Source organism: Aquarana catesbeiana, linkage group LG12, assembly GCF_042186555.1.
Source record: "Aquarana catesbeiana isolate 2022-GZ linkage group LG12, ASM4218655v1, whole genome shotgun sequence".
Taxonomy (NCBI): Eukaryota; Metazoa; Chordata; class Amphibia; order Anura; family Ranidae; genus Aquarana; species Aquarana catesbeiana.
This window is the reverse complement of record NC_133335.1, coordinates 77,173,223-77,199,621: the sequence shown is the minus strand read 5'-3', so window position 1 is coordinate 77,199,621 and position 26,399 is coordinate 77,173,223. Positions and strand designations below refer to the sequence as shown.

The window sequence follows — 26,399 nt, the reverse complement described above, 5'->3', positions numbered from 1 at the left end:
CGATTAGAGCCTATATCACCATAGACGACTTAGCCCAAGAAAGGGTGACCGAAACCAGGGGCTTATCCTTCTGGATAACTGGGGATGACACAACGCCACCTAAGGTCTGTCCATGACAGGACCTCAAGGTTCAGATGTTCCCAGGACGGGTAGGACAAGACTTCAAAAAGTGACCTGCCTGGCCACAATAAAGACACAATCTCTCCCTCCTCCTAAAGGCTCTCTCATCCGCAGAGAGATGCGTGAAGCCCAAGTGCATGGGTTCATCTTCACTGACCGACTTGGTACCAGGAGGCATGGGAGGTGAGGGAGGCACGGGTGGGACTGCAAAGCTCGGAGGCAAACGTACAGGAGGCTTCTGCAAGCGCTCCTTAAAAGAAAGTCTTTCTCTGAGTCTGGAGTCAATGAGGATTGCAAACGAGATCAAGTTCTCCAGCTCAGTGGGCATATCTTGGGCTGCTATCTCATCCTTGATGGAATCCGAGAGACCATGAGAAAAAGCAGCCATGAGGGCCTTATTGTTCCAAGCAACCTCTGCTGCCAGAGTACGGAATTCAATGGCGTAGTCAGCAACAGTTCTCTTACTCTATTTGATGGACATGAGGCACTTGGCAGCAGAAGCAGAGCGTGCGGGAACATCAAATACCCTTTTCAAGGAGGCCACAAACTCAGGGTAACTCAAGACAACAGGTTATTGCATCTCCCATAGAGGGTTAGCCCAGGCCAAGGCTCTCTCAGAAAGCAAAGATATCACAAAACCTACTTTGCTTCTGTCCGTGGGAAACGCCTGGGGCAGCATCTCGAAGTATATCTCAACCTGATTGAGAAACCCTCTGTATTGAAATGGATCGCCCCCGAATCGCTGGGGAAGCGGAGCAGAACCAGACATACCTCTTATAGGGGTAATACTCTGTGCTTGCACAGAGACTGGCGCAGCAGCAGGGACGGCCTGCGACTCAGGTTGTACTGGAGCAGCCACAGTGGGGGATTCCAGGTGAGCTGTGCGACTCAGGAGCGTTTGTAACCCCATGGCAAACTGATCCATGCGGTGATCTTGCTCATTCAATCTGGAAAAAATATTACCAACAAGTGGATTGACTGTATCTTCTGAATTCATGGCCTTTGCCTACTGACAGAAACCATGAATTAGATCGAGACAGAGGTACAGTTAAATCACACTTGTTTATTAAAAATAAAAAGGTAAATAGAGTAGTGAAAGCAAAGCCAGAGTTCAGTAACCAGATCGGGTAATCAGCCAGGCCAGAAGTCAGGGATCCAAGTAGTGGAACAGCAAGCAGGCAAAGGAGCCAGAAGGGATGGCAGCAAAGCCAGTCTTTAAACAGGAACGTAGGAGATGGTTTCTTGTGATGTGACCAAGGCAAAGGCAGAGATGAAGTGAGCTTGACAGCTTTAAGTAGGCAGGTCAGACGAGCAGGATCAGGAACAGCTGGGTAACTGGAGAGAGATGAGAGCTGGCAATTAGCCGACAGCTGAGCGGCCAGCTCAGAGAAGGAAGGGCTTAGCCAACCCTGACAGTAGGATGCTAGGTAAATTTCATTTTTGGTTCTTTCTGTAATCAAGGGAGCAGTGATCATTTATCCTGGTCTATTCAGGGTTTCATAGGCTGGGAGTTTGATTGCTTCCTCCTGCCTCTAGAAGAAGAAGAAGCTTCCAGAGTTTAGGGAGCCTGAATATTTATCATGCTCCAGCCAATCTCTGTACAATAGTGTCCAAAAGGGGGCCGGATAGGTGATAAATAGTCTGAAGCACTGGAGAGCTGGGATTCTTCTCCCCCCAGAGGGTTCCAGAGCCTGAGGGGCTGCTACCCTTAGGCAGCCCATGGACTGTGTAGCTGTTCTTGAGGCCTCAGCAGAATCAGGTCCTGGGACCTGGATTTATCTGCTTAAAAGCTAATTGCTGGTACTCACCACAAGGGATCTGGCCTGGAGAAGGACTGTCACTTGCTGGATTGCTTCCGGGGAAAGCTGGAAGGTGGCAGCTGTCCTGGGGACTTGTGGTTAAGGGCCCTAAATTGATCCCTGTGACTGTGCAGTGTTCTTGAAATTGAATTGGATACCAGCAATTAGGCACAAGATAACCAGATGGCAAAGAAACATGCCTCATGGTCTTTAGCTGTGTGGCCTTAGCCTGTTCAGAAGGTTATGTCATGGCCGTTAGCTGTAGGCGTTTAGACTGACAATTACTTAAAGAGAAGATTGGCCTCTAATTGCTATGTGCTAATTGCTTTGGAGTATCCCATTCCCTAACACCTCTCCTGTTAAAGTTTCTTCAGGCAATAAATCTTAAAAAGACATCCCCTAGTGTTATTGGAGCCAGTGAGAATGGACTGGTGTTTGTGGGGGTCGGCAGCCTCTGTACTTTTAGGAAAGAACCAGTTAATACCAATGGTAGAGCTACATAAATTAATAAAGCATTCTTGCTTTTGCGTGATTTCTTTTGTAAACTACTAATCCCATCAACTGCCATTTAGATGAACAAAGGCAAATATATTTAAAATCTAGTCTGGGTGGCAACCACGGAGCCATGGATTGATACAGGGACATGAAGTGTGTTATTCACAGGATTACCAGATGAGAAAAAAGGCAAAAACTAAAGAAAAATTGTAATACAATTTGTGCCACATTAGTCACTATTCCAAATTATAGTTTACAGTGGGAATAAGACACATTTGCCTTTTAGCAGCACATTACATCACATCAGAAGCTTTTTTACTTGTAGCTCAAATGCGTATTTTCTTGGTGTTAGATTAAAAAAAAAGCATATTTTAATGATAAGATATCGAAGGATAGATAGCTAGATAATTCATAATATTGTCAATCGTGGTTGAATTAAGATGTATAAGTTATATGCTTGAACATTACAGGAAACATTACTAATCATCTTCTGCAAACCACAGGCCAGCTGATAACCCCATAAGAAGTATTTGTTTTTACCCAATGATTGAACAAATGGTTTCAAACTGTAACATCTGTCACAAAAATATACCAACTAACCAATAGGGGACAATTCACATTCAAATATGTTGATTTATCATGGCATCTGTTAGCCATGGATACCCTTAATTTTGGAGGACATACTGTACATTCGTGACGTTTGAGGTCTTTTTTCAAAATGCTTACAAGTCCCCAGAGTGGAAGACAGAAGTGTATAAAACTCCTGTGTAGTGAAATAGTTCATCACTCTTCAATACACATCCCTGTTGCCCAAAATATATGTGTCCTAGGTCCAGATTGTGCCTGGTTACCTGTTTTCCGGGACATAGGAATCTCTGCATCTTGCTTTTGCTCTTAGCCATATGATTCCTGCACTGCCCCATACACACAAAGGTGCACTGAAGGCATGCTCCTTTCACTTCACCAGCTTTGACTGTATTGCCATTCTGATGTCTGGAGAAAGAGGATGAATCTTGGAGTTTACTCAACAACTAAGGCCATCCAGGCTACACAAGCAGTATGCCCACTAATAGGCTTACTTTTAATTTGGGTCTAATATCTTCTTGTGAAGCTAACAGAACAGCTCTTTTACATGACCCATGAGTTGTAAGTCATGTTTATTGCCCCCTTCAAAAGCCCCCCCACCCCAAAAATTAGACACAATATCCATTACACAAACCTATATACTTACAAAATAACATACACTAATATAATATATTTATCATGTAGATTGATACTGTCTGCCTCCTAGGCCAAATGTCCTGTGCAGCTCACTTCTACCCTAGTTAAAAAGCTGGCTAGTATTATACACAGGGCCGGTGCTTGGGGCGCCCTGCTGCCTAGAGCGCCCAGGCACTGGTTTTCCTACTCCGCAGCCAGCCGCACACCGTTCGCACAGAGGTGCAGCAGTGGCGGAGGACTGTGTCTGTGTCCCGACTCCCAAATTAATGGAAGTAAGCAAACATTCATTGATGGGCACTGGTAGGCTGCATTTGATGGGCGCTGGTGAGGCAGGCTGCATTTGATGGGCGCTGGTAGGCTGCATTGATGGCTGTTGGTGAGGCTGCATTTGTTGGGCACTTCATTAAAAAGGTGGGGTTTACATGGGCAGGGAAAAGGGGGTGGAGTCAGGGGTAGAGCCAAGGGGGGGCGGCAAAATGAGGTTTTGCCTAGGGTGTCAGAAAACCTATGCACCAGCCCTGATTATACAACCAAAATCAGATGTCTTAAGCACATAAGGTTTCCTAAAGCAGGGAGCAGAGTGGCTAAAAGAGATAATTAGCTCACTCTGTTAACTGTTTTCATGTAAAATATTTTGTCTAAAGAAATGTGTGTTAGGCTCCATAGGAACGGACCAGGCAGAGATGGGGTGGGGGAATGGTATAAGTCACTTTAGTGACTTTTGTAATTAAGGTTTAGCTTTTAACACCTTCCCACCCAGCCAGATTGATGGGCAGGTGGTGGGTTTACCGTTCTGGCTGGATGTCATATAACGTCCTCAGAATGTACCGCTCGTGCATGAGGCAATCGGTGGTGCGGTGTGTCGGTGATGCGGTGTGAGCCTATGACGTAGGCTCTTTACTATGTGATCAACTGTGCAGAGCAGAGTGTAAATAGGAAATGCCGGGGGTGTGACCAAGATGGCGGCGGTGTAGGATGCTTAGTTGAGGAGCTCTGCTACCAACGCTGGGAATTTATCCTGTTTTACTACCCTGGGACTCTCTTAGGCTATCTGAACCTTTCCCTAAATTATCCCGGTGGGGAATGGCACAGACCCGGAACCGAACTAAAACGCAAAAGCAGGAAACACCTCTAAATCCCCCTGGTCTCCTGGTGGAGCGGCTGTACACCTGGCCAGTAAGAGCAACATGGCATCCCAGACAGAAGTCCCGGAGCCCGCACTCACAGAGCAGAGTAACTTTGCACCCTAATGCAGGCGATTACAGGTGCCCAATCCACACTGTCAACTGTCACCACCAAGATTGACACCGTTCAACTGGAAATCGGCCTCATCCAGCAGGGCTTCGATAAGATCAACCAGAAGGTTACAGGGTGATACGAAAGACATGGTCCGCGACCACTCAGCCTCCATGCACACCCTGCAGGTGAGAGTGCACTCCCTCGAGTCGAGAGCTGAGCATGCGGAGAACCGCAACCGATGGAACAATCTCCCTGAGGGATCGGAAGGCTCGGATCCACCTGCATACACACAGCGGCTGCTCTGCACACTTTTCCCTCAGGAGACCTTCCCGACCTTATTTGCAGTGGAGAGCGCACAGGATACCACCACAGTGCGGGCCGGCTGGCTCCCCACCACGTACCTTCATCTTCAGGCTGCTTAATTTCTGAGACTGTGACCTGATCCTGCGAGAGGATCGTAAGCTGCTCGACATCCGTCGTGAGGCTGCTCGGCTGATGTTCTTCCCCAATTTTTCGGTGGACACCCAGAATCTCCAAAAATCATTTGACATGGTGAAGCACGGGTTGAGATGGTTGCTTGTTCAAGTGAAGGAATGTATTTTATGTATTTACTGACTAAAGTTTTTTCTCATTGGGTGCTGTGGTGTGGTCTGGGGCTGGCCTCTTCCCAGGGTCCAGATGCTTTAACACACTTGGTCCTACTACACCGTCCATTTTATTTCTACCCCACCGGCATCTTTGACAGTTTTAAATAAGATTGCCCAGTACCTAGCGAATGTTTCAGTTGATAATGTGGTTCTGGCAGGGGATTTCAACATGCCTCCCTGTCCTGAATTGGACAGGTTGACACCAGGTAGGGTCATGGACTCCCCGCTCTCCCGCTGGGCCTCCACTTTTGGCCTTATCGATGTCTGGCGTTGGAAAAATCCCCTCCAGAGAAGTTTTAATTGTTAGTCTGCCACTTATGCAGCCATGTTCAGAATTTATCTTGTATATGTCAGCGCCCCTGTCCTGGCCAAGGTACAAGAGATATCTATTCTGCTTAGGGGAATATCCGATCACACGCCTATCCTGCTATGCCTGAATGTCTGTTCTGCTCCCACGGACTGCCTGTGGCGCCTGTCACGGTTCTGGATCTCAAATAACAGGGTTGCCTTGGGTGCTGAATCAGATAAACAAAGGTATTGGGACACTAACCCACCTGCCACTGACCCAGCCTCTAGCTGGGATGCTTTTAAAGCTCATGTACGGGAATACTATCAGAAGAAAATTGGTCAGGTCCATCGCCAACCTGGACTGGAGCTGGCTCAGGCTGAGCAGAGAGCCAGTGCACTAGAACAACAATATATTACTGCTAGAGATGAGGTGATGCACAGGGACCTACAGTGTGCTCTGCATGAGGTGATGTTGTTGAGGGTTGCATCGGCTAAAAAACTACTGTTGTATCAGTCGCAGGGTGTTTTCGAAAAGGGTGAGCGGACTGGTCGTCTCTTGGCGTGGCTGTCCAAAGAACAATCGGTTATGACAGGTATTGCAAATGTTAAAGATGCTAATGGACAGCTGGTATCTGACCCTGGAGGTATTAATGACTGCTTTGCCTCCTTCTACAGAGACCTCTACTCTTCCAGGACAAAATACACTGGACCTGAGCTTCAAGCTTTTCTGGAGGACATCCAGCTTCCAATTTTGTCTGAGGAGGCTCTCCGGAGAATTGAGGCTCCGCTCACCCTAAAGGAAATTCAACAGGCTATTGGTTCCATGCAGGCAGGGAAAACACTGTGGGATGATGGTCTCCCGGCTGAATTTTACAAAGCACATATGGAGGCACTGGCTAGTAGGCTGTTGAAAGTACTGTCGGCCTCCTTTGTGGCCTCATCTCTCCCTCCCTCGATGTCTATGGCTATTATTGTCGTGATACCCAAACCCGGCAAGAACCCCCAGCACTATGCTCCTTGTTTAGGCCCATTTCGCTGCTTAATATGGATGCGAAGATCCTTGCAAAGGTGCTGGCGTCTCGCCTTAACAAGGTCATTCTATCCTTGGTCCACAGAGACCAAACTGGGTTTATGCCGGGGCGGGGTACTGATATCAACTTGAGAAGGCTTCACACAGTCATAGACGGTGTTTCAGCTCGGGGGGGCTCCGCGGGAATGTGGCTTCGCTTGATGCCAAGAAAGCCTTATATTTGTGGCTTGTCCTTCTTGGTTTAGGGCCTTATCTCCTGGCTGCAGATGCTTTATTCGGCCCCCTCAGCCAGAGTTTGGATGAACGGTACGCTTTCGGCCCCCTTCCCTCTCCACCGAGGCACCAGGAAAGGCTATCCCCTCTCCCCAGCCCTCTTTGCATTGGCAATTGAGCCATTAGCGGAGTTCTTGAGAACCTCTGGGGAGGTACAGGGCATCTCATTTTCCCCCTAGTTGAAAAGGTGTCTCTGTACGCAGATGATACGTTACTGTACCTGTACGATGTCCAACGGTCACTACAGGCAGCCTTGGCTATTATTGACCGGTTTGGGTTCCTTTCAGGAGTTAAGGTGAATTGGGACAAATCGCTCCTGTTTCCATTGTCAGAGGGGAATCAGTTGGGCGATCCACAGATCCCTCTACAGCAGGTATCCCATTTCAAATATTTAGGCATCCACATTCATGAGGGCCCTCTACGATATTTAGATGACAACTTATACCCTGTGCTCCAACAATTTTTCCACCAATGTAATATATGGAAGAACCTCCCACTCACTCCGGTGGGGAGAGTGTCACGGAACGCCCCACACTCCGCTTGAGTGCTTCCGTCATATACCGCTTCCTAAGTTCTGGAACACGAGTCCAATGGATCTGGTCATAGGAACCCCAAGAACTAGACAACACCAGTCTTGGAGTACATCAGAACTAACCCTTTATTTGAGATCTCACAGACCTTTATACAGCAGGGATGACTCAAAGCTAACCTAATTAACATGAGCTAATTTACTACAAAATGTACCCAGACCAGATGACAGTCTTGTGGGCACCGAGCTTCACACATTAATATAAACACAATAGCTGGAGCTAATTACAATTAACAATACAAACAACAATCTCCCCCCTCCTCAGCCTAGACCATTCGTCTATTAGCCAGTGCTGGTGGCTAATGTGATCAGCTCTCTCAATTATCATAAACACATGTTGATAACACCAGCATCTCCTCACAGGATGTGTCCCAACAGAATGAATCAGTCTTATCAGCAGGGGGCTGCTGGAGGAATCCCCCCTCCCTCTTCAGGGACACAAATCTACAGTAAGGAGTCCCCATACAATATATACATATATACACGACTGAGTCCGATTAATACAGTTCAGACTGGATTTCTCATTCACCTCACAAAGAGTATTGTTCCATTGAAAATCCAGGGCCCATAATCAAAAGGCAACAGGCTTGCATACAGTCCTCTCCAACAGCCTCTGTTCTGGCTAGGTCTGTGACATTTCTCCCCTTTCGGCAGGAGACTAACACAGGAGGAGACCCCAGACGGGTTGACTCCGAAGTTAGTAAACAGCTCCAGTCCTCTACTCCCTGTACCCACACAGTACCCCAAATAAATTATTCCAAACAGAGTATCACTCACCCAGCCAACCTCTACCTCTCTCAGAGAACATATCTGCCGCTGGGGAGAGGCCTGGACTGGCTCTTCTCCCTGGAATCCTTTCTGCCGCTGGAGAGAAGACAGGGTGACTGGGCTCACTCTGTCATGCTGTTGGGGATCTGGGCCCACTGCCCAGCATCCCTGGGGTATACAGGTGGAGACTGAAGTCCCATCCACCTTCACAGGAAATCCATCCTCTGTTAGTTGAGGGCAGAGTCCAGCAGTCCTTGGCCCTGTTGCCAGCCCTTCTGCTGGAAACCCCACACCATCTGTTCCGGCTAACTGTTGGAGAGGGAGGCCGACTGCCCCGCCTCCCTGGAACTCTGTAGTTGTTGCTGGTGCTGGGCAGAGGTTTGTAACACTCTGCCCTGTTGCCAGCACTTCTGCTGGGGACTCCGCATCCTCTGCTCCGGCTAACTGTTGGGGCAGGCAGCTGGCTTCCTCCCCTCCCAAACTGTGTAGCTGCCATTGGGGAGGTGAGCCGGCTGCTTCCTTTTCCATTCCCTCATCTGGCTGCTGGGACGATCGATGGTACTGTCTCCCAGGTACACGGATCTTTGCTGGGGAGGAAAGCCCACTTCCTCCACCCTGGCCAACTGTTGGGGAGGGACAACACACACCTCCTCTCCCTTTTCCCCCTGTATCTGCTGCTGGGAAGTGATTGCCATCTTCTCACCCTGAGCCTCCACAATTGCTGCAGGTGTGGGGCAGAGGTCTTGGACCCTCTGTCCGGTTGCCAGCACTTCTGCTGGGGGTTTGCTAGGTGGTTCCTCCTCTACAGAAATGTCTATGAAATCCCCAGTCTCTGGAATTGGTAAAAGTGTGGGACAGAGGTCTTGGACCCTCTGTTCAGTTACCAGATCTTCAGCTGGAGAAGTTTGTTTTAACTCCATAGATGCTGCTGGCAGAAAATCACATGTCCCTGTCAGTGTTGTGGGAGAAAGGCCGACTACCTCTTCTCTCAAGAAGGCCGAAGCCACTGTTGGTGCTGGGCAGAACACAGTGAACTTTGGCCCTGATAGCAGCTCTTCTGCTGGAGGCTCATCAGGTTGTTCTTCCTCAGCAGAAAAGTCTATCAAATCCCATGTCTCAGCAACTGATGTCTGGGAATAGAGGTTCACCATCTCCTGTCCATGGAACCCAGAAGATGTTATCATTTCTGGACAGAGGTTAGCAGAGCTCTGCCCTGTTGTCAGCACTTCAGGTTTGGGGATGGCAATCTCCGGATTTTCCACTGCCGATTCTCTGGCATGCTGCTGAACTTGTTCTAGCAGTTTCCTGTATGCCCTTTCCAGATGCTGTTCCTTCCTTAGCAAATGGTCCAGATCAGGTTTGAGCTCTGAGACCCCTGCAAGACCGAGCATAGACTCTCTATAGTCTCTCATGTCCTCAAGGTCAGGTTCCCCCTCATCGCCAAACATAAAAAGATCTGTAAGGTTGTCCCACAGCAATCCAGGGCCGCCAAAGTCATATCCCTCCAGAGAGCATTCTGTTGTCTCCCCTAAATATCCCTCCTCTGCGTGCCATTGCAGAGCCCGATAACGATTGTCCAGCTCTATCTCCTGCTGGACCAACCTGTCCAACTCAGTCACCCATTGCTCCTGGGGCTGCTCTCCCAGGAATGCCATCCGCAATGCCCGTTGGTCACTGGCCCGTTGCTCTTGGGTTGGAAAGCACTTGCCCTGTTTTATACCAGCGAGACGGAGGGCTGCAATCCAGAGCTCCACCCGAATCAGCTGCCTGAGCTCCAGGTATTCATCCTCAGACACAGTCCTGGTGTACGTTGAAAGGATGATCCGCAGCAGCCCGGGGAATTCTGATGCCAGGTCCATATCTCCGCTGGGGTGACTGAAGTCTGCTATGCTGATCTTGGATCCAGTTGGAGGTTTGGATGTCCCAGACTTCAGACTTCAGGAAGCTTTCCCGCTGCTTGCCACCAATGTCATGGAACGCCCCACACTCCGCTTGAGTGCTTCCGTCATATACCGCTTCCTAAGTTCTGGAACACGAGTCCAATGGATCTGGTCATAGGAACCCCAAGAACTAGACAACACCAGTCTTGGAGTACATCAGAACTAACCCTTTATTTGAGATTTCACAGACCTTTATACAGCAGGGATGACTCAAAGCTAACCTAATTAACATGAGCTAATTTACTACAAAATGTACCCAGACCAGATGACAGTCTTGTGGGCACCAAGCTTCACACATTAATATAAACACAATAGCTGGAGCTAATTACAATTAACAATACAAACAACAATCTCCCCCCTCCTCAGCCTAGACCATTCGTCTATTAGCCAGTGCTGGTGGCTAATGTGATCAGCTCTCTCAATTAACATAAACACATGTTGATAACACCAGCATCTCCTCACAGGATGTGTCCCAACAGAATGAATCAGTCTTATCAGCAGGGGGCTGCTGGAGGAATCCCCCCTCCCTCTTCAGGGACACAAATCTACAGTAAGGAGTCCCCATACAATATATACATATATACACGACTGAGTCCGATTAATACAGTTCAGACTGGATTTCTCAATCACCTCACAAAGAGTATTGTTCCATTGAAAATCCAGGGCCCATAATCAAAAGGCAACAGGCTTGCATACAGTCCTCTCCAACAGCCTCTGTTCTGGCTAGGTCTGTGACAGAGAGTAAATCTGATAAAAATGTCCTACCTCCCTAAATCCCTCTACATCTACAGCCAGTCCCCGGTCCCTATCCCAGCTGCTCTAAACTTGATTGAGCCATCACCTCATTTATCTGGGCAGGCTCAACAACCCCCCCTGGTGTGGCCAAAACCACACTGCAGCTTTTGCTGACTGAGAGCGGTTTGTCCCTGCCAAACTTCAGGAAATACTATTGGGCTGCACAATTGGTCACGGTGAGGTGGTGGTTTGCTCAAGACATTTCCAACCGGGGGGTGAATCTGGAGGCAGCCATTCTGGGGTCCTACTCTGAACTTAGCAATCTTGTATATCGAAGGCCCAAATATAGTTCCCAAGTAACCACTCCTATGAAAACAACACTTATGAACTAGAAGCAGGTTACCCAACATCTTAGCGAGGCAGGCACCATATCTCCACACCCCACTATGGGGCAATCCCTCTCTACCTCATCTTTACCAGATCCCCAGGTCTGGGATAGATATATACGATTACAAAAATGAGTCATATCATGTTAGGAGGGCACCTCCTTCCCCTAGAGCAACTCAGACATGCCATAAGGACCCAATTCCCTGATGGGGTTGTTCTTGCTGTACACTCAGTTAAATCCATTCTTGCTGCTGCTGAAATCATCCGCACACTGTCCTCCATATACCTGAGACTTACCTGCAAAGACAGCTCGAACACGCTCCGGTTGTTTGACCCTCTGACGGAGGAGGATTGGACTGAGGGTCTGCAACAATCTATCCCACTTATGGTCTCAGCCAAGGACTGATTTGTGCAACTAAAATTTTTGCATCAAGTGTACTACACTCCCTTCAGACTCTTCAGGATTTACCCGGGTGTGGATGACACCTGTCCCAAATGCAGGCAGTCGGTGGGAACTTTCATTCATATGGTGTGGGAATGTCTGATATTCAAACCTTCTGGCAGGCAGTGGTCGCTAACGTGAATAGGGTTACAGGCCTCTCTCTGGACAGGGACCCACTTGTCTTTCTACTGGGCATCAGTGACAATCTGGTAACCACCAAACACACTAAAATCTTCACATTTTACGTGCCTTACTATGCTAGGAAGACGATTCTGTCCAGATGGAAGCTCCCGGATGGAGAGCACTTATTAACGCTGTTCTACCCCTATACGAACTTACTTATATGGGACGCAACTGCCCTCAGAAATTAGACAAAATCTGGGCAACCTGGGTGCAAGCTAGGCACCTCACGATATAAACAACTTGGACAAAATGAGATATGGTACTAAATAACTGGCTGAGGGATCTGCAGGTATAGCTAGATCCTCTCTTTGCCTACTAGATGCCGGGAATATATCCCATGACCTAAGGTGGACATGGCTTTTCCCCGTCCCCCCCTCTCTTCTTCTTGCCCCCCCCTCCTTCCCCCTGTCCCCCCTCTCCCTCCCCTTTCCCCCCGGCTTCTACTCTCTCATACTGAACCCCCATAGGGGTGCATTGTTGCCCGAAGGTGTGTTGCACTCTCCACTAGCCATGTTGTTCTGAATATAAACCTTCTCCAAGATGATGAGATAATACAATTTGACATTGAGTACTAAGAATTATTGATAGTTGATTTATGTTGACTGGTTCCTGTGGTGAAGAACGGATCTATAACAGCACTGTTAATTTACTCCTTTATGTCAAACGAATGTATCATTTACATGTGTAATGTTTTACTACTTCAATAAACATTCCTTCTGTTAAAAAAAATTGAAAATGCTGGTTATCGGCATTCCTTGACAGCGCATGAGGAGAGGAGAGCCGATAAGCAGCATGTCCTCAGTGGGGACATCTGCACTGATAATTGGTGCCCTGTAGCTCCATCAGTGATGCCTGTCAGTGACCACTAGTGCTGCCTTTCAGTTCCCATCAGTGATGCCTGTCAGTACTGCCTATCAGTGCCACCCATTAGTGCCGCCTATCAGTACACATCATTGCCCATCAGTGCCGCCTATCAGTGCCCATAAGTGCTGTCTATCAGTGCCCATCAGTGCTGCCTTTTAGTTCCCATCAATGCCGCCTATCAGTGCCCATCAGTGCCACCCATCAGTGCAGCCTAACAGTGCACATTAGTGAGGTCTATCAGTGCCATCAGTGCTGCCTATTAGTGCCCACCAGTGCCACCAACCAGTTCACAACAGTGCCACCTATCAGTGCTGATCAGTGCTGCCTATCAGTGCCCACCAGTGTCACTTATCAGTACTGCCTATCAATGCCCATCAGTGCTGCCATACAGTGCCCATCAGTGCCTCATCATCAGTGCTGCTTATCAGTGTTGCCCATCAGTGCCTCCTATCAGTGCTACCTATCAGTGCCACCTATTAGTGCCCGTCAGTGGCACCTATCAGTGCTACCTATCAGTGCCACCTATTAGTGCCCATCAGTGCCACCTATCAATGCCCCCTATCAGTGCCCCCTTATCAGTGCCCATCAGTATCGCCTTATCAGTGCAGCCTATCTATGTAGCCTATAAGTGCCCATCAGTGCAGCCTCATCAGCGCACATCAATGAAGGAGGAAAATTACCTATTTGCAAAATTTTTAACAGACTATGAAAACGTGTTTTTTTTTTTTCTTTTTTTAATATCAGTCTTTTTTCATTTGTTTAGCAAAAAATAAAATGTAAATAGCACCAAAAGAAAGCTCTATTTGTGTGAAAAAAATTATAAAAATGATAAATAATTTGGGTACAGCGTTGCATGACCGCGCAATTGTCATTCAAAGTGCAACAGCGCTGAAAGCTGAATATTGGCCTGGGCAGAAAGGGGGTAAAAGTGCCCAGTAAGCAAGTGGTTAAATTACATAAAGTGCACAAAATATAATACAACCTTTTTTAGCTTTTGTAATTAATGTCACCTTGCTTTGTACCAGCAACAAATTTTAACATTGATATAAATGGAACAAATCATAGAATAACCTAAGTTACCTAGAATAAAGAAAACATTGTTTTTCTCATAGTTAAAGTATAACTAAAGGCAAAACTTTTTCTTTAGTTTTGGAAAGATTGGAGAGGGATTAGAACCCCTGTCAGGTTTTTATTGCTGTCTGTGCCCCATTAGGGAGATTCATTCTGTTTTGGCTATGGGGCAGGAAGTGAAGGGGGGAAAAAATAGCCAACAGGGGTTATAACCCTCCCTTGCTCTACAGTATCTAAAATGAAAAAAAAAAAATGTTTTGCATATACTTCTACTTTAAGGGAATATAATCCTTTTTATCAAGCTATATACACTTTAGATAAGGCACACTAACATTTTGTTATGGCAAATTGTTAATTTGCAACCTGTCAATCCACAGCACTATGCTGGGGCAACCCTCAAGATGCAGGAATGCTGTTAAATGAAAAGCTTCAAAGATGCATCTGTCTCATACTTTTGACATCTGAACAACCAGCTAGGAAAATGGAGTAAAAAAGAGAACATTATTTTATGAAAGGGATATCTTTGGTTATATAAGATAGCTAGCTATCCTACAGTATCAACCAGATCTCTGTGCTTCTGCAGCAGGTGTCAAACATTAAGGCTCATTATATAAAATGGCTATGAAGGATTGTCTCTGTTACAATGAGCAGTCAATAATATGTATTGGATGAACAAAACTTGGAAGACTTTAGTTACTTGACCAGCACAAGACACTTTCCTCTATAGGGAGCAAAATACGGTAAAATGACTATGCAGTGATTCTTCAATAATAGCTATGTACAAATGATGAATGAAAACGACTTCTGAGACTTTGAGGGTCTTAGTGTTTATTCCCTAACAGTATAATAATGTAGTATTTTTATGTTACTAGGGTGAACCTGGCCCTGGCGTACACTGAACTGACAGAGGAGCTTTACCGTCTGCGAGACCTTACTGCTTTACAAGGCCGGATTCTGAGGTCACTGCTGGAGGAGCAAGCAGGTGATAATATACCAATTCTTATCTACAAAAGGAAAAAAAAAAAATAGGTGTGAAAACTAAAAATGGAAATACATAAATTGGATTTAATGTTTAAAACCAAAGCCAATTACCTATGGCATACAGTAAAAAAGTTTATCTAAAGCCATCTACAGTTTTAAGTTTTGGATTAGTTTCCGTCTCTGCTGGGGAGATTCCCCCTCTATATGTGTCATAGTGACCATTATCATCATAGCAGATCAATGCCCAGTCTGAATGAGATCATTGAGAAACTATTGCCTGCATTTATATGCTTTTAGAAATGTGCTCTGAATATTCAGGTTTGGCACTGCAAGTGTGAACGAGGCCTAAAAGATAGGGAAAATCCAACATTTTGAGTTGTCATCAAAACAAGAGTGGATTATACAAGAACTACAGGTTAAAGTTTTTTTTCCCCATTTTGCATAGAGTACGGGAAGGTTATAACTCTTGCCCTCTGTTTCCCATTAGGGAGGTTTACCTTCACTTCCTGTCCCATAGCCAAAATGGCAAGTGAGATGAAGTCCCTCCAAAGTGAGGGAATCAATGGTTGTCACCAGGGTCCCTAGAACTAGTGTTCCTGTTCAAGGATTCCCCCTCTATTTCTGTTATGGTGACAGCCCAAAATTTGGGTTTTTCTTTCACTTTCGGTGATAATGGTAAACATGACAAATAGAGAGGGTGAATCTCCCTAACAGGGACACAGACAGCAATAAAAACCTGGCAGATGTTCTAATTCTTTTTCACTCTATCCAAAACAACAGTATTGTTGTATTTACAGTTGTATTCACTCCCATTGTATTCACTATGGGAAGTAAATGGAAATCTCCGCACTGTGACACAGATGGACAAAAAAAAACCTATAAGGTTTTAACCCTTTCTTACTCTATCCAAAACTGAACAAAATGTTTTGGCTTTAAATATACTTTAAGCTGCATACAGTGCCTTGAAAAAGTATTCGTACCCCTTGAAAAGTGTACAGGCATACCCCACTTTTAAGTACACAATGGGGTTTATTTCCTAAAGTTGGAAAGTGCAAAATCAGGCTCACTTCTGCATAGAAACCAATGCGCTTCTAACCCCAGCTTGTTCAATTAAGTTTTGGTAATAAAACCTGTAAGCTGATTGGTTTCTATGCAGAAGTGAGCCTGATTTTGCACTTTCCAGCTTTAGTAAAAGTGAGGTATGCCTGTACCTGAACCCTGAACCTAGGGCGGTTCTAACTAAGGGGGTGGTAGTGGAAGCTAATAGATACATCAGTCTCTCTAAACCCCTCCAACTGGCTAGTGTACTATTGAATGTTGGGGCCCAAAGTTTCTGCATTGGAGCACACAGATTTAAGTGGATCCCATGGTACAAGAGTTACAGTTCCTTGAAAAAGTATTCATACCCCTTGAAATGATCCACATTTTGTCATGTTGCAACCAATAAACATAAATGTATTTTATTGGGATTTTATGTGATAGTGTCATAAACCAGATGTGACCAGAACTGTGTGACTGTGACAGAGTGAACCAGACATAAATAGGTGAAAGTAAGTAAGTTTATTAAAGTAAATACATATAAATGTGAACACACCACCAATACAAACAGAGTGAACAAACTGAACAACCAAACAGTGATAATAAACCAACCAGTATATATATATAGCAAAAGGTAGTACCAGAATCGTAGTCAAGCCAGGCCAGGGTCATAAACAGGAGATCTGCAGATGGGGGGCCAGGAGTAAACAGACAGAGAACAAGATGGAAGGAATCAGGCTGCAGGGCAAGGATCCAGGGATACAGGAACAGATACAAACAGGTTCAGGATACAGGATACAGGAATCAGGGTTCAGGTCCAGGATCAGGATAACAGATAAACAGGCTGCAGGTCAGGGCGCAAGGACAATACCAAGGCAAGGTGTGTGTGCACTTGCCGGGTATTTATACACATCTTAATTAGACTCAGGTGATGCCTGATTGCAAGAGATAATGTCGGCCACACACTTGGGATGTCTCTACCAGCTTTGCACATCTAGAGAAATTTTTGCCCATTCTTCTATTGCAAAATAGCTCAAGCTCTGTCAGATTGGATGGAGAGCATCTGTGAACAGCAATTTTCAGGTCAATTTTCAGGTCTTGCCACAGATTCTCAGTTGGATTTAGATCTGGACTTTGACTGAGCCAAATATCTATCACATGAATATGCTTTAATCTAAGCCATTCCATTTTTGCTCTGGCTGTATGTTTAGGGTCATTGTCCTGCTGGAAGGTGAACCTCCACCCCATTCTCAAGTCTTTTGCAGACCCTAACAGATTTTCTTCTAAGATTGCCCTGTATTTGGTGCCATCCATCTCCCCATCAACTTTGAACAGCTTCCCTGGACCTGCTAAAGAAAAGCATCCCTACAACATGATGCTGCCACCACCATGTTTCATGGTGGGGACGGTTTACTCAGGGTGATGTGAAGTGCTAGTTTTGCTTTTAGGCCAAAAAGACTAATTTTGGTCTCATCTGACCAGAGCACCTTCCACATGTTTGCTGTGTCCCCCACATGGCTTCTCACAAACTGCAAACGGCTTTCTTTCAACAATGGCTTTCGTCTTGTAACTCTTCCATAGGGGTCAGATTTGTGGATTACACGACTAATAGTTGTCCTGTGGACAGATTCTCCCACCTAAGCTGCGGATCTCTGCAGCTTTTCTAGAGTTTCCATGGGCCTCTTGGCTGCTTCTTTGATTAATGCTCTCCTTACCCGGCCTGTCAGTTTAGGTGGACGGCCATGTCGTCTTGGTAGGTTTGCAGTTGTGCCAGACTCTTTCCATTTTTGGATTAAGGATTGAACAGTGCTCCATGAGATGTTCAAAGTTTGGGATATTTTTTTTATAACCTAACCCTGCTTTAAACTTCTCCACAAATTGATCCATGACCTGTCTGGTGTGTTCCTTGGCCTTCATGATGCTGTTTGTTCACTAAGGTTCTCTAACAAACCTCTGAGGGCTTCACAGAACAGCTGAATTTCTACTGAGATTAAATTACACACAGGTGGACTCTATTTACTAATTAGGTGACTTCTGAAGGCAATTGGTCAAACTAGATTTTAGTTAGGGGTATTAGAGTAAAAAGGGCTGAATAGGGGGCTGAACAGTCTCAGATGATACACAGGGATGAAACAAATCCTCCTGCATAAGTTTTACATGTATATCTGCTGTCTTCAGCTTTATATACTGTTTAGAAAGTGCACATCGTGTTAGAATTTTCCCTTCCTCATTCAGCAGTAGCAGTGTAGTGTTGGATTACACTGGGAGACAGCTGATTGGAGGAAAGGCACACACCCCCCTCCACACAGGCAGAGACTTTCAGAGCTGTCCTGTGAGTAGAGGAGCTTTCTGCTAATCTATTTATAGCACCCACCCTGACACCAATTTCAGGCTGGTTTTATCACATGTGTCAGAGAACTTGTCAGAAGTTATCATGCTGATAACAGAAGAACGGAACAGAAGAAAGACACGGCACTTAGTGCTTTGAAGATAGATAAGAAAACACTGCAGACACAGTTGTGTGAAAAAGTATTTTCCCCCTTTCTGATTTTTTTTTTTTTTTTGCATATTTGTCACACTTAAATGACTCAGATCATCAAACAAATGTTATTATTACACAAAGATAACCCAAGTAAATACAAAATGCAGTTTTTAAATGATGGTTTCATTTATTAAGGGAAAAAAGCTGTCCAAACCTGCCTGGCTTTATGTGACAAAGTAATTGCCCCCTAAACCTAATAACTGGTTGTACCACCCTTGGCGGCAACAACTGCAATCAAGCATTTGCGATAACTGGCAATTAATCTTTCACATTGCTGTGGAGAAATTTTGGCCCGCTTTGCAGAATTGTTTTAATTCTACCACATTGGAGGGTTTTCCAGCATGAATGGCATGAGCCTCTGTAAGGTCATGATACAGCATCTCAATTGAATTTAAGTCCGGGCTTTGACTAGACCACTCCAAAACCTAAATGTTGCTTTGTTTGAACCATTTGGAGGTGAACTTGCTGTTGTGTTTCGGATCATTGTCCTGCTGTATAACCCAAGTGCACTTGAGGTCACAAACTGATGGCCGGACTTTTTCCTTTAGTATTTTTTGGTAGAGCTCAGAATTCATGGTTCCATCAATTATGGTAAGTCGTCCAGGTCCTGAGGCCGCAAAGCAGCCCCAGACGCCATCCACCACCATGTCTGACTGTTGGTATGGTGTTCTTGTTATGAAATGCTGTATTCGTTTTATTCCAGATGTAACGGGACGCACACCTTCCAAAAAATGTAATTTTTTGTCTCATCAGTCCACAGAATATTTGCATAAAAGTCTTGGGGATAGTCAAGATGTTTTTTGGTAAATGTGAGATGAGCCTTTGTATTCTTTTTGGTCAGCAGTGGTTTTGGCCATGGAACTCCCCCATGGATGGCATCTTTGCCCAGTCTCTTTCTTATTGTTGAATCTTGAACACTGATCTTACCTGAGGCAAGTGAGGCCTGCAGTTCTTTAGATGTTGTTCTGGGTTCTTTTATGACTTTGTGGATGAGTCGTCATCATGCTCTTGGAGTAATTTTTGTAGGCCGGCCACTCCTGGGAAGGTTCACCACTGTTCCAAGTTATCTCCATTTGTGGATACTGGCTCTCCCCGTGGTTCACTGGAGTTCCAAAGCCTTAGAAATGGCTTTAAAACCCTTTCTAGACCGATACATGTACATTAATTCATTTCTAATCTGTTCTTGATTTTTTTTAGATTGTGGCATGATGTGTGGCTTTTTGTGATCTGTTAGCGTGCTTCACTTTGTCAGACAGCTTCTATTTATGTGATTTCTTGATTCAACAGGTCTGGTAGTAATCAGGCCTGGGTGTGGCAAGTGAAATTTAACTCAGCTTTACAAACAATGATGGTTAATCACATTCATGATTCAGCATGGGAGGGGGCAATTACCTTTTCACATAGGGCCAGGCAGGTTTGAACAGCTTTTTTCCCTTAATAAATGTAATAATAAATTAAAAACTGCATCTTGGATTTACTTGGGTTATCTTTGTATAATATTAAAATTTGTTTGATGATCTGAATCACTTAAGTGTGAGAAATATGCAAAAAAATAAAAAATCACCAAGGGGACAAACACTTTTTCACAGCACCGTATATGCGCCGAGCTCATGAACTTTCTTTATCTGCCTACCTGCCAGCCCATCCATGTCCGGAAAGGGAAAAAAAAGAACTTTGTTCAGACTTAAATGTGACAGATCAGTAAACAGGCACAAGTCCATTTTCATCTGCAAAATAACTAGACATGTGCGGTTCGGTTCGTTCCAAATTGACAAATTCCAAATTCGGCCACATTTTCCTTATTCAGAAATTTGGATGTATCTGAATTCCTGAATTACAATAGTAACAAATTTAAATGAATCCGAAGTAAATGAATCCGAAGTTCGCCTGAAAGCAAACTTTCAGGCGAAATTCAAATAGTTTTTGATTCAACTTTGAATAAAAAATAGAATAGAATAGAATAAAATTGAAAGAATATAACCTTCTTCCCAAATTCAAATTTTCAAATAGAATAAATTCAAATTAGAATAGAATAAAAAAGAATAGAATAGAAAATAAAAGAATAAAATAGAATTAAAAAAACAATAGCATAAAATAGAAAGAATATAACCATTTCCCAAAATTCAAATAGAATTAATTTGAATTCAAATAGAATAGAAACGGATAGATTGGAATATAATAGAGAATAAAAGACTAGAATTGACTAGAATAGAAAAGAATAGAATAGAAAAAAAAAACAATAGAATATATTATTATTATTATACAGGAATATTATAGCACCAACCATTTGCGCAGCACTTTACAACATGAGGGCAGACAGTATAGTTACAATACAATTCAATACAGGAGGAATCAGAGGGCCCTGCTCATTAGAGCTTACAATACAATAGAAAGAATATAACCATCTTCCCGAAATTTAAATTTCAAATAGAATAAATTAGAATTCAAATAGAAAATAATTGAATAGAAAATAAAATATTTGAATAGAAAAGTATAGAATAGAAAAAATAAGCAATAGAAAAGCATAGAATAGAATAAAAGGACTATAATAAAACAATTTCCCAAAATTCGAATTTCAAATAGAAAAAACCTGAACCTGAAAAAAAAGAACAGAATTTAATAGAAAAGAGTAGAATATAAAATAAAAGAATAGAACAGAAAAGAAAGAATATAACTATTTTGCAAAATTAGAATTTTGAATAGAATAAATTTGCTTTTGAATGGAATTCCATTTGAATGCAATTCAAATGGATGGAATTCCATTCGAATTCAAATGCAATTCGAATCGATTTGAATTTTCCGAATTCAGTCGAATTCCGAAACCAGATTAAACAAATTTAACTAGATTAATTTATGTAAAAACTAAACCAAACCAAACACATTTTTTTTTTGTTCTGTGCATTTCTAAAAAATAACAGATATAAGCCTCTCAAAAAAGCAGATAAAATCCTATTTCAGTTCTAGGTTATATTTGTATGCAGGAGTATGAACTCCTTAACAAACCACATTTTTTTTAAATGAATCAGATATATGTATGATGTGACTGTTGTCCAGGTCTCTCCGTACATCATGTACTTATAGTACATACTGTCAGAACACAATTAGGTTGTTCAGCCTTTAATGATGTGATGGTGTATGCGCATATACTTTTGTAAATCAGTCCTACTGTGTAACTCCTATTTGTTAGAGAAACAGAAAAAAAAAAGAATCCTTCCAACTGTCATGGTTGCAAGTAGCTTATAAAATAGAATTGCAGACGATATTGCTGTTCTCCTAATAATGACACAGGCATTCCAGTCACTTCTTTGTCCTGTAGTGCTAAGTGGGAGGCTCTGCCTGCTTTAATCAAATCGTCAGTCCCAATATTGTAAATAGACAAACACTTTTGGGAAAAAATTCCAATTACATAAAGAGCAAATGCCATATCTGGGGGAGTTACAGTTGTGCTCATAAGTTTACATACCCTGGCAGAATTTATGCTTTCTTGGCCATTTTTCAGAGAATATGAATGACAACACAAAAACTTTTCTTTCACTCATGGTTAGTGTTTGGCTGAAGCCCATTTATTATCAATCAACTGTGTTGACTCTTTTTAAATCATAATCACAACAGAAACTACCCAAATGACCCTGATCAAAAGTTTACATACCCTGGTGATTTTGGCCTGATAACATGCACACAAGTTGACACAAAGAGGTTTGAATGGCTGTTAAAGGTAACCATCCTCACCTGTGATCTGTTTGCTTGTAATTAGTGTGTGTGTATAAAAGGTCAATGAGTTTCTGGACTCCTGACAGAGCCTTGCATCTTTCATCCAGTGCTGCACTGACGTTTCTGGATTCTGAGTCATGGGGAAAGCAAAAGAATTGTCAAAGGATCTGCGGGAAAAGGTAGTTGAACTTTAAAAAACAGGAAAGGGATGTAAAAAGATATCCAAGGAATTGAGAATGCCAATCAGCAGTGTTCAAACTCTAATCAAGAAGCGGAAAATGAGGAGTTCTGTTGAAAACAAACCACAGTCAGGTAGACCAACTAAAATTTCAGCCACAACTGCCAGGAAAATTGTCCTTGATGCAAAGAAAAACCCACAAATAACTTCAGGTGAAATACAGGACTCTCTGAAAACATGTGGTGTGGCTGTTTCAAGATGCACAATAAGGAGGCACTTGAAGAAAGATTTGATGCATGGTCGAGTTGCCAGAAGAAAGCAATTACTATGCAAATGCCGCAAAGTATCCCACTTACAATACGCCAAACAGCACAGAGACAAGCCTCAAACCTTCTGGCACAAAGTCATTTGGAGTGATGAGACCAAAATTTAGCTTTGTAGGCACAATCATAAACACTACATTTGGAGAGGAGTCAACAAGGCCTATGATAAAAGGTACACCATTCCTACTTTGAAACACAGAAATGGATTGTTGATGTTTTGGGGATGTGTGAGCTACAAAGGCACAGAAAATTTGGTCAAAATTGATGGCAAGATGAATGCAGTATGTTATCAAAAAATACTGGAGGAACATTTGCACTGATCAGCCAGGAAGCTGGGCATGGGACGTACTTGGACATTCCAACAAGACAATGATCCAAAACACAAGGCCAAGTCGACCTGTCATTGGCTACAGCAGAATAAAGTGAAGGTTCTGGCCATCTCACTCTCCTGATCTCAATATCATTGAGCTAAGAATTTACAGGAACTGGAGGCTTTTTACCAAGAGGAATGGGCAGCTTTACCATCTGAGACGATAAAGAGCCTCATCCACAAATACCACAAAAGACTTCAAGCTGTCATTGATGTTAAAGGAGGCAATACACAGTATTAAGAACTGGGGTATGTAAACTTTTGATCGGGGTTATTTTGGTAGTTTCTGTTGTGATTATGATTTAAAAAGAGTAAACACAGTTGATTGATAATAAGTGGCTTCAGCCAAACACTAACCATGAGTGAAAGAAAAGTTTTTGTGTTATCATTCATATTCTCTGAAAAATGGCCAAGAAATCATAAATTCTGCCAGGGTATGTAAACTTTTGAGTATTTCAAAAACTGCTGATCTACTGGGATTTTCACACACAAATCTCTAGGATTTACAGAGAATAGTCCGAAAAAGAGACAATATCCAGTGAGCGGCAGTTGTGTGGACAAAAATGCCTTGTTGATGTCAAATGTCAGAGGAGAATAGGCAGACTGGTTTTAGATGATAGAAAGGCAACAGTAACTCAAATAACCACTCGTGACATCCAAGGTATGGAGAATACCATCTCTGAATGCACAACACATTGAACCTTGAAGCAGATGGGCTACAGCAGCAGGAGACCACACTGGGTGCCACTCCTGTCAGCTAAGAACAGGAAACTGAGGCTACAATTCATACAGGCTCACCAATTGGACAATGGAAGATTGGAAAAACCATGCCTGATCTGATGAGTCTCTATTTCAGCTGCGACATTCAGATGGTAGGGTCAGAAATTGGAGTAAACAACATGAAAGCATGGATCCATCCTGCCTTGTATCAATGGTTCAGGCTGGTGGTGTAATGGTGTGGGGGATATTTTCTTGGCACACTTTGGGCCCCTTAGTACCAATTGAGCATCATTTAAAAGCCACGTCCTACCTGAGTATTGTTGCTGACCATGTCCATCCCTTTATGACTACAGTGTCCCCATCTTCTGATGGCTCCTTCCAGCAGGATAATGCACCATGTCACAAAGATCAGATCATCTCACCACTGGTTTCTTTAACATGACAATGAAGTCACTGTACTCCAATGGCCTCCACAGTCACCAGATCTCATCCAATAGAGCATCTTTGGGATGTGGTGGGAGATTCGCATCATGGATTTGCAGCCAACAAATCTACAGCAACTGTGTGATGCTATCTTGTTAAGATGGACCCAAATCTCTGAGGAATGTTTCCAACACCTTGTTGAATCTATGCCACAAAAAATTAAGACAGTTCTGAAGGCAAAAGGGGGTCCAACCCGGTACTAGCAAGGTGTACCTAATAAAGTGGACAGGGATTGTACATGCTGTCCAGGAACACTCCTGGCATCCTGTACACCATGACTACAAAAATGCTGCTTAAAATTTTTGACCAAAAAAGTCATTTTAATAACAACAAAATTACAAGGCTTGTCTATTGGTTAAATATGTTATGTCAACAAAGGGTCTACTGTTGCTGGTCTCCTTTTGCAAATGTTGGATGTTTGGCTATCATGCTGATCATATGATTGTAATACAATGAATAATGCTGCTTTCAGACTGATGTGGTGCGGTTTGACCACACCGCGGGTTTCGAGTGGGTTAGCTGCGCTTTTCCATAGAGTTATGTTATGTCCTATATGTGTTTGGTGCGCTTTCTGAAAGCGCACCATAGATGTAGCATGCAGGAGTTTTAGTGTACCTTGAGAGAGCGTACCAAAATTGCAGGACACAATATAACTCTACGAGAAAGCACAGCTAACTCGCTCCAAACACGTAGGTAAGCTGCGTTACATCGCATCAGTCTGAAAGCAGTGTTACTGATAAAGATCAGGAATGCAACAAGTGAGATCAAAACACCTGATGTTCTTGATTAAAATAATAATTTTAAAAATTGATAGTTTTTTTGAAGGTCGGTAGAGACTACCACTCATGCAAATGAGGCCTAAAAGTTCTAAAGACCTAAAAATATCTGATTTGTTTCTGACTTTGAATAAGGCAGGAAGTAGCATAAAGATTTCACATTTTTTTAATCCAGGTTTTTCCTCTTTTCCAGGACAGAGGCATTCTCCTCCACTTCGACACTCTCCTTGCCATCTCCGTCACTCTCCTTCATCTCTCCGTCATTCACCATCCTCACAGCGCCGCTCCCCTGTTCCACAATGCCCATCTCCCATCTTACAAAGAAGATCCCCTGTCCCACAGTCTCCAGCACATCAACGCCGTTCCCCGGTGCCACCTACTTCACCCTCACGTAGATCACCTGTACCCTCACCATGTCCGTCCCCTGTGGGAACTGATGTTCCTTATCCAAAACCTCCAGCTCATCAAGCTAAAGCATCTTTCCAGGCACGCCGAAGCTATTCTGAAATTAGTGAGCCTGCTCTGTATCCACGACCACCACGTTCCCTATGGATGCCAGCAGGGACATCTACCTTACCAAAACAGCGATCCTACAATGAGGGTTATGCAGGAAGTCCACCTACTATACCCTGCTTCCGGGAGCACCAACAGCAGTCCTCCGATGAGGACGAGTGGAGTCCTCCTTCCCCACCAAGTCCAGAGCCTGGAGCAGTACGTTGTGCTTCCTTTTGTGCTGGGTTCCCTATACCTGATGCAGCAAGTAGAAGAATGTCAGCATCCTACTCCCGTGCAGAACATGCACAGTCTTGGCCCTCCATCAATGTAAGTGTGTAAGAAGAAAACAAACAAGAGCGAAATAGAGGTAGGGAAAAAAAACACATTAGAAGGTGCAGGACCACTTTTTTTTTTTTTACTCTATACTCTACCTCATTCTGTCACATTAGGGCTGTTATGTAACATGACATTCTCATAAACTACAGCTCAGTTTCTTAGACAACAACAAACTTCTGTATATCACAATATCACTTCTGCACTAAGGTATGGCACCAGTCCTAATGGGGGAACCCTCTCCAGATTCCAGGCTTTTCCGGTACACAACCCAGGTCATAGTCTGCTAGCAACCACTTAAGCCTTGCTGCCCACCTCAAAATACTCACAAAACAAAATGATGTCCCTGAGTTCTGTA

At 43.9% G+C, this 26,399-nt stretch overlaps 1 protein-coding gene across 1 annotated transcript in view; it reads left to right on the top strand.

The window, feature by feature from the left end:
* Positions 1–26,399, top strand: part of TBKBP1 (TBK1 binding protein 1) — a 254,032-nt gene that overhangs the window by 204,186 nt on the left and 23,447 nt on the right. Inside the window, exons 7-8 of the mRNA XM_073608092.1 lie at positions 14,964–15,073; positions 25,407–26,035. Of these exons, the coding sequence (XP_073464193.1) occupies positions 14,964–15,073; positions 25,407–26,035 (739 nt within the window). The remainder of the gene's footprint in view (positions 1–14,963; positions 15,074–25,406; positions 26,036–26,399) is intronic.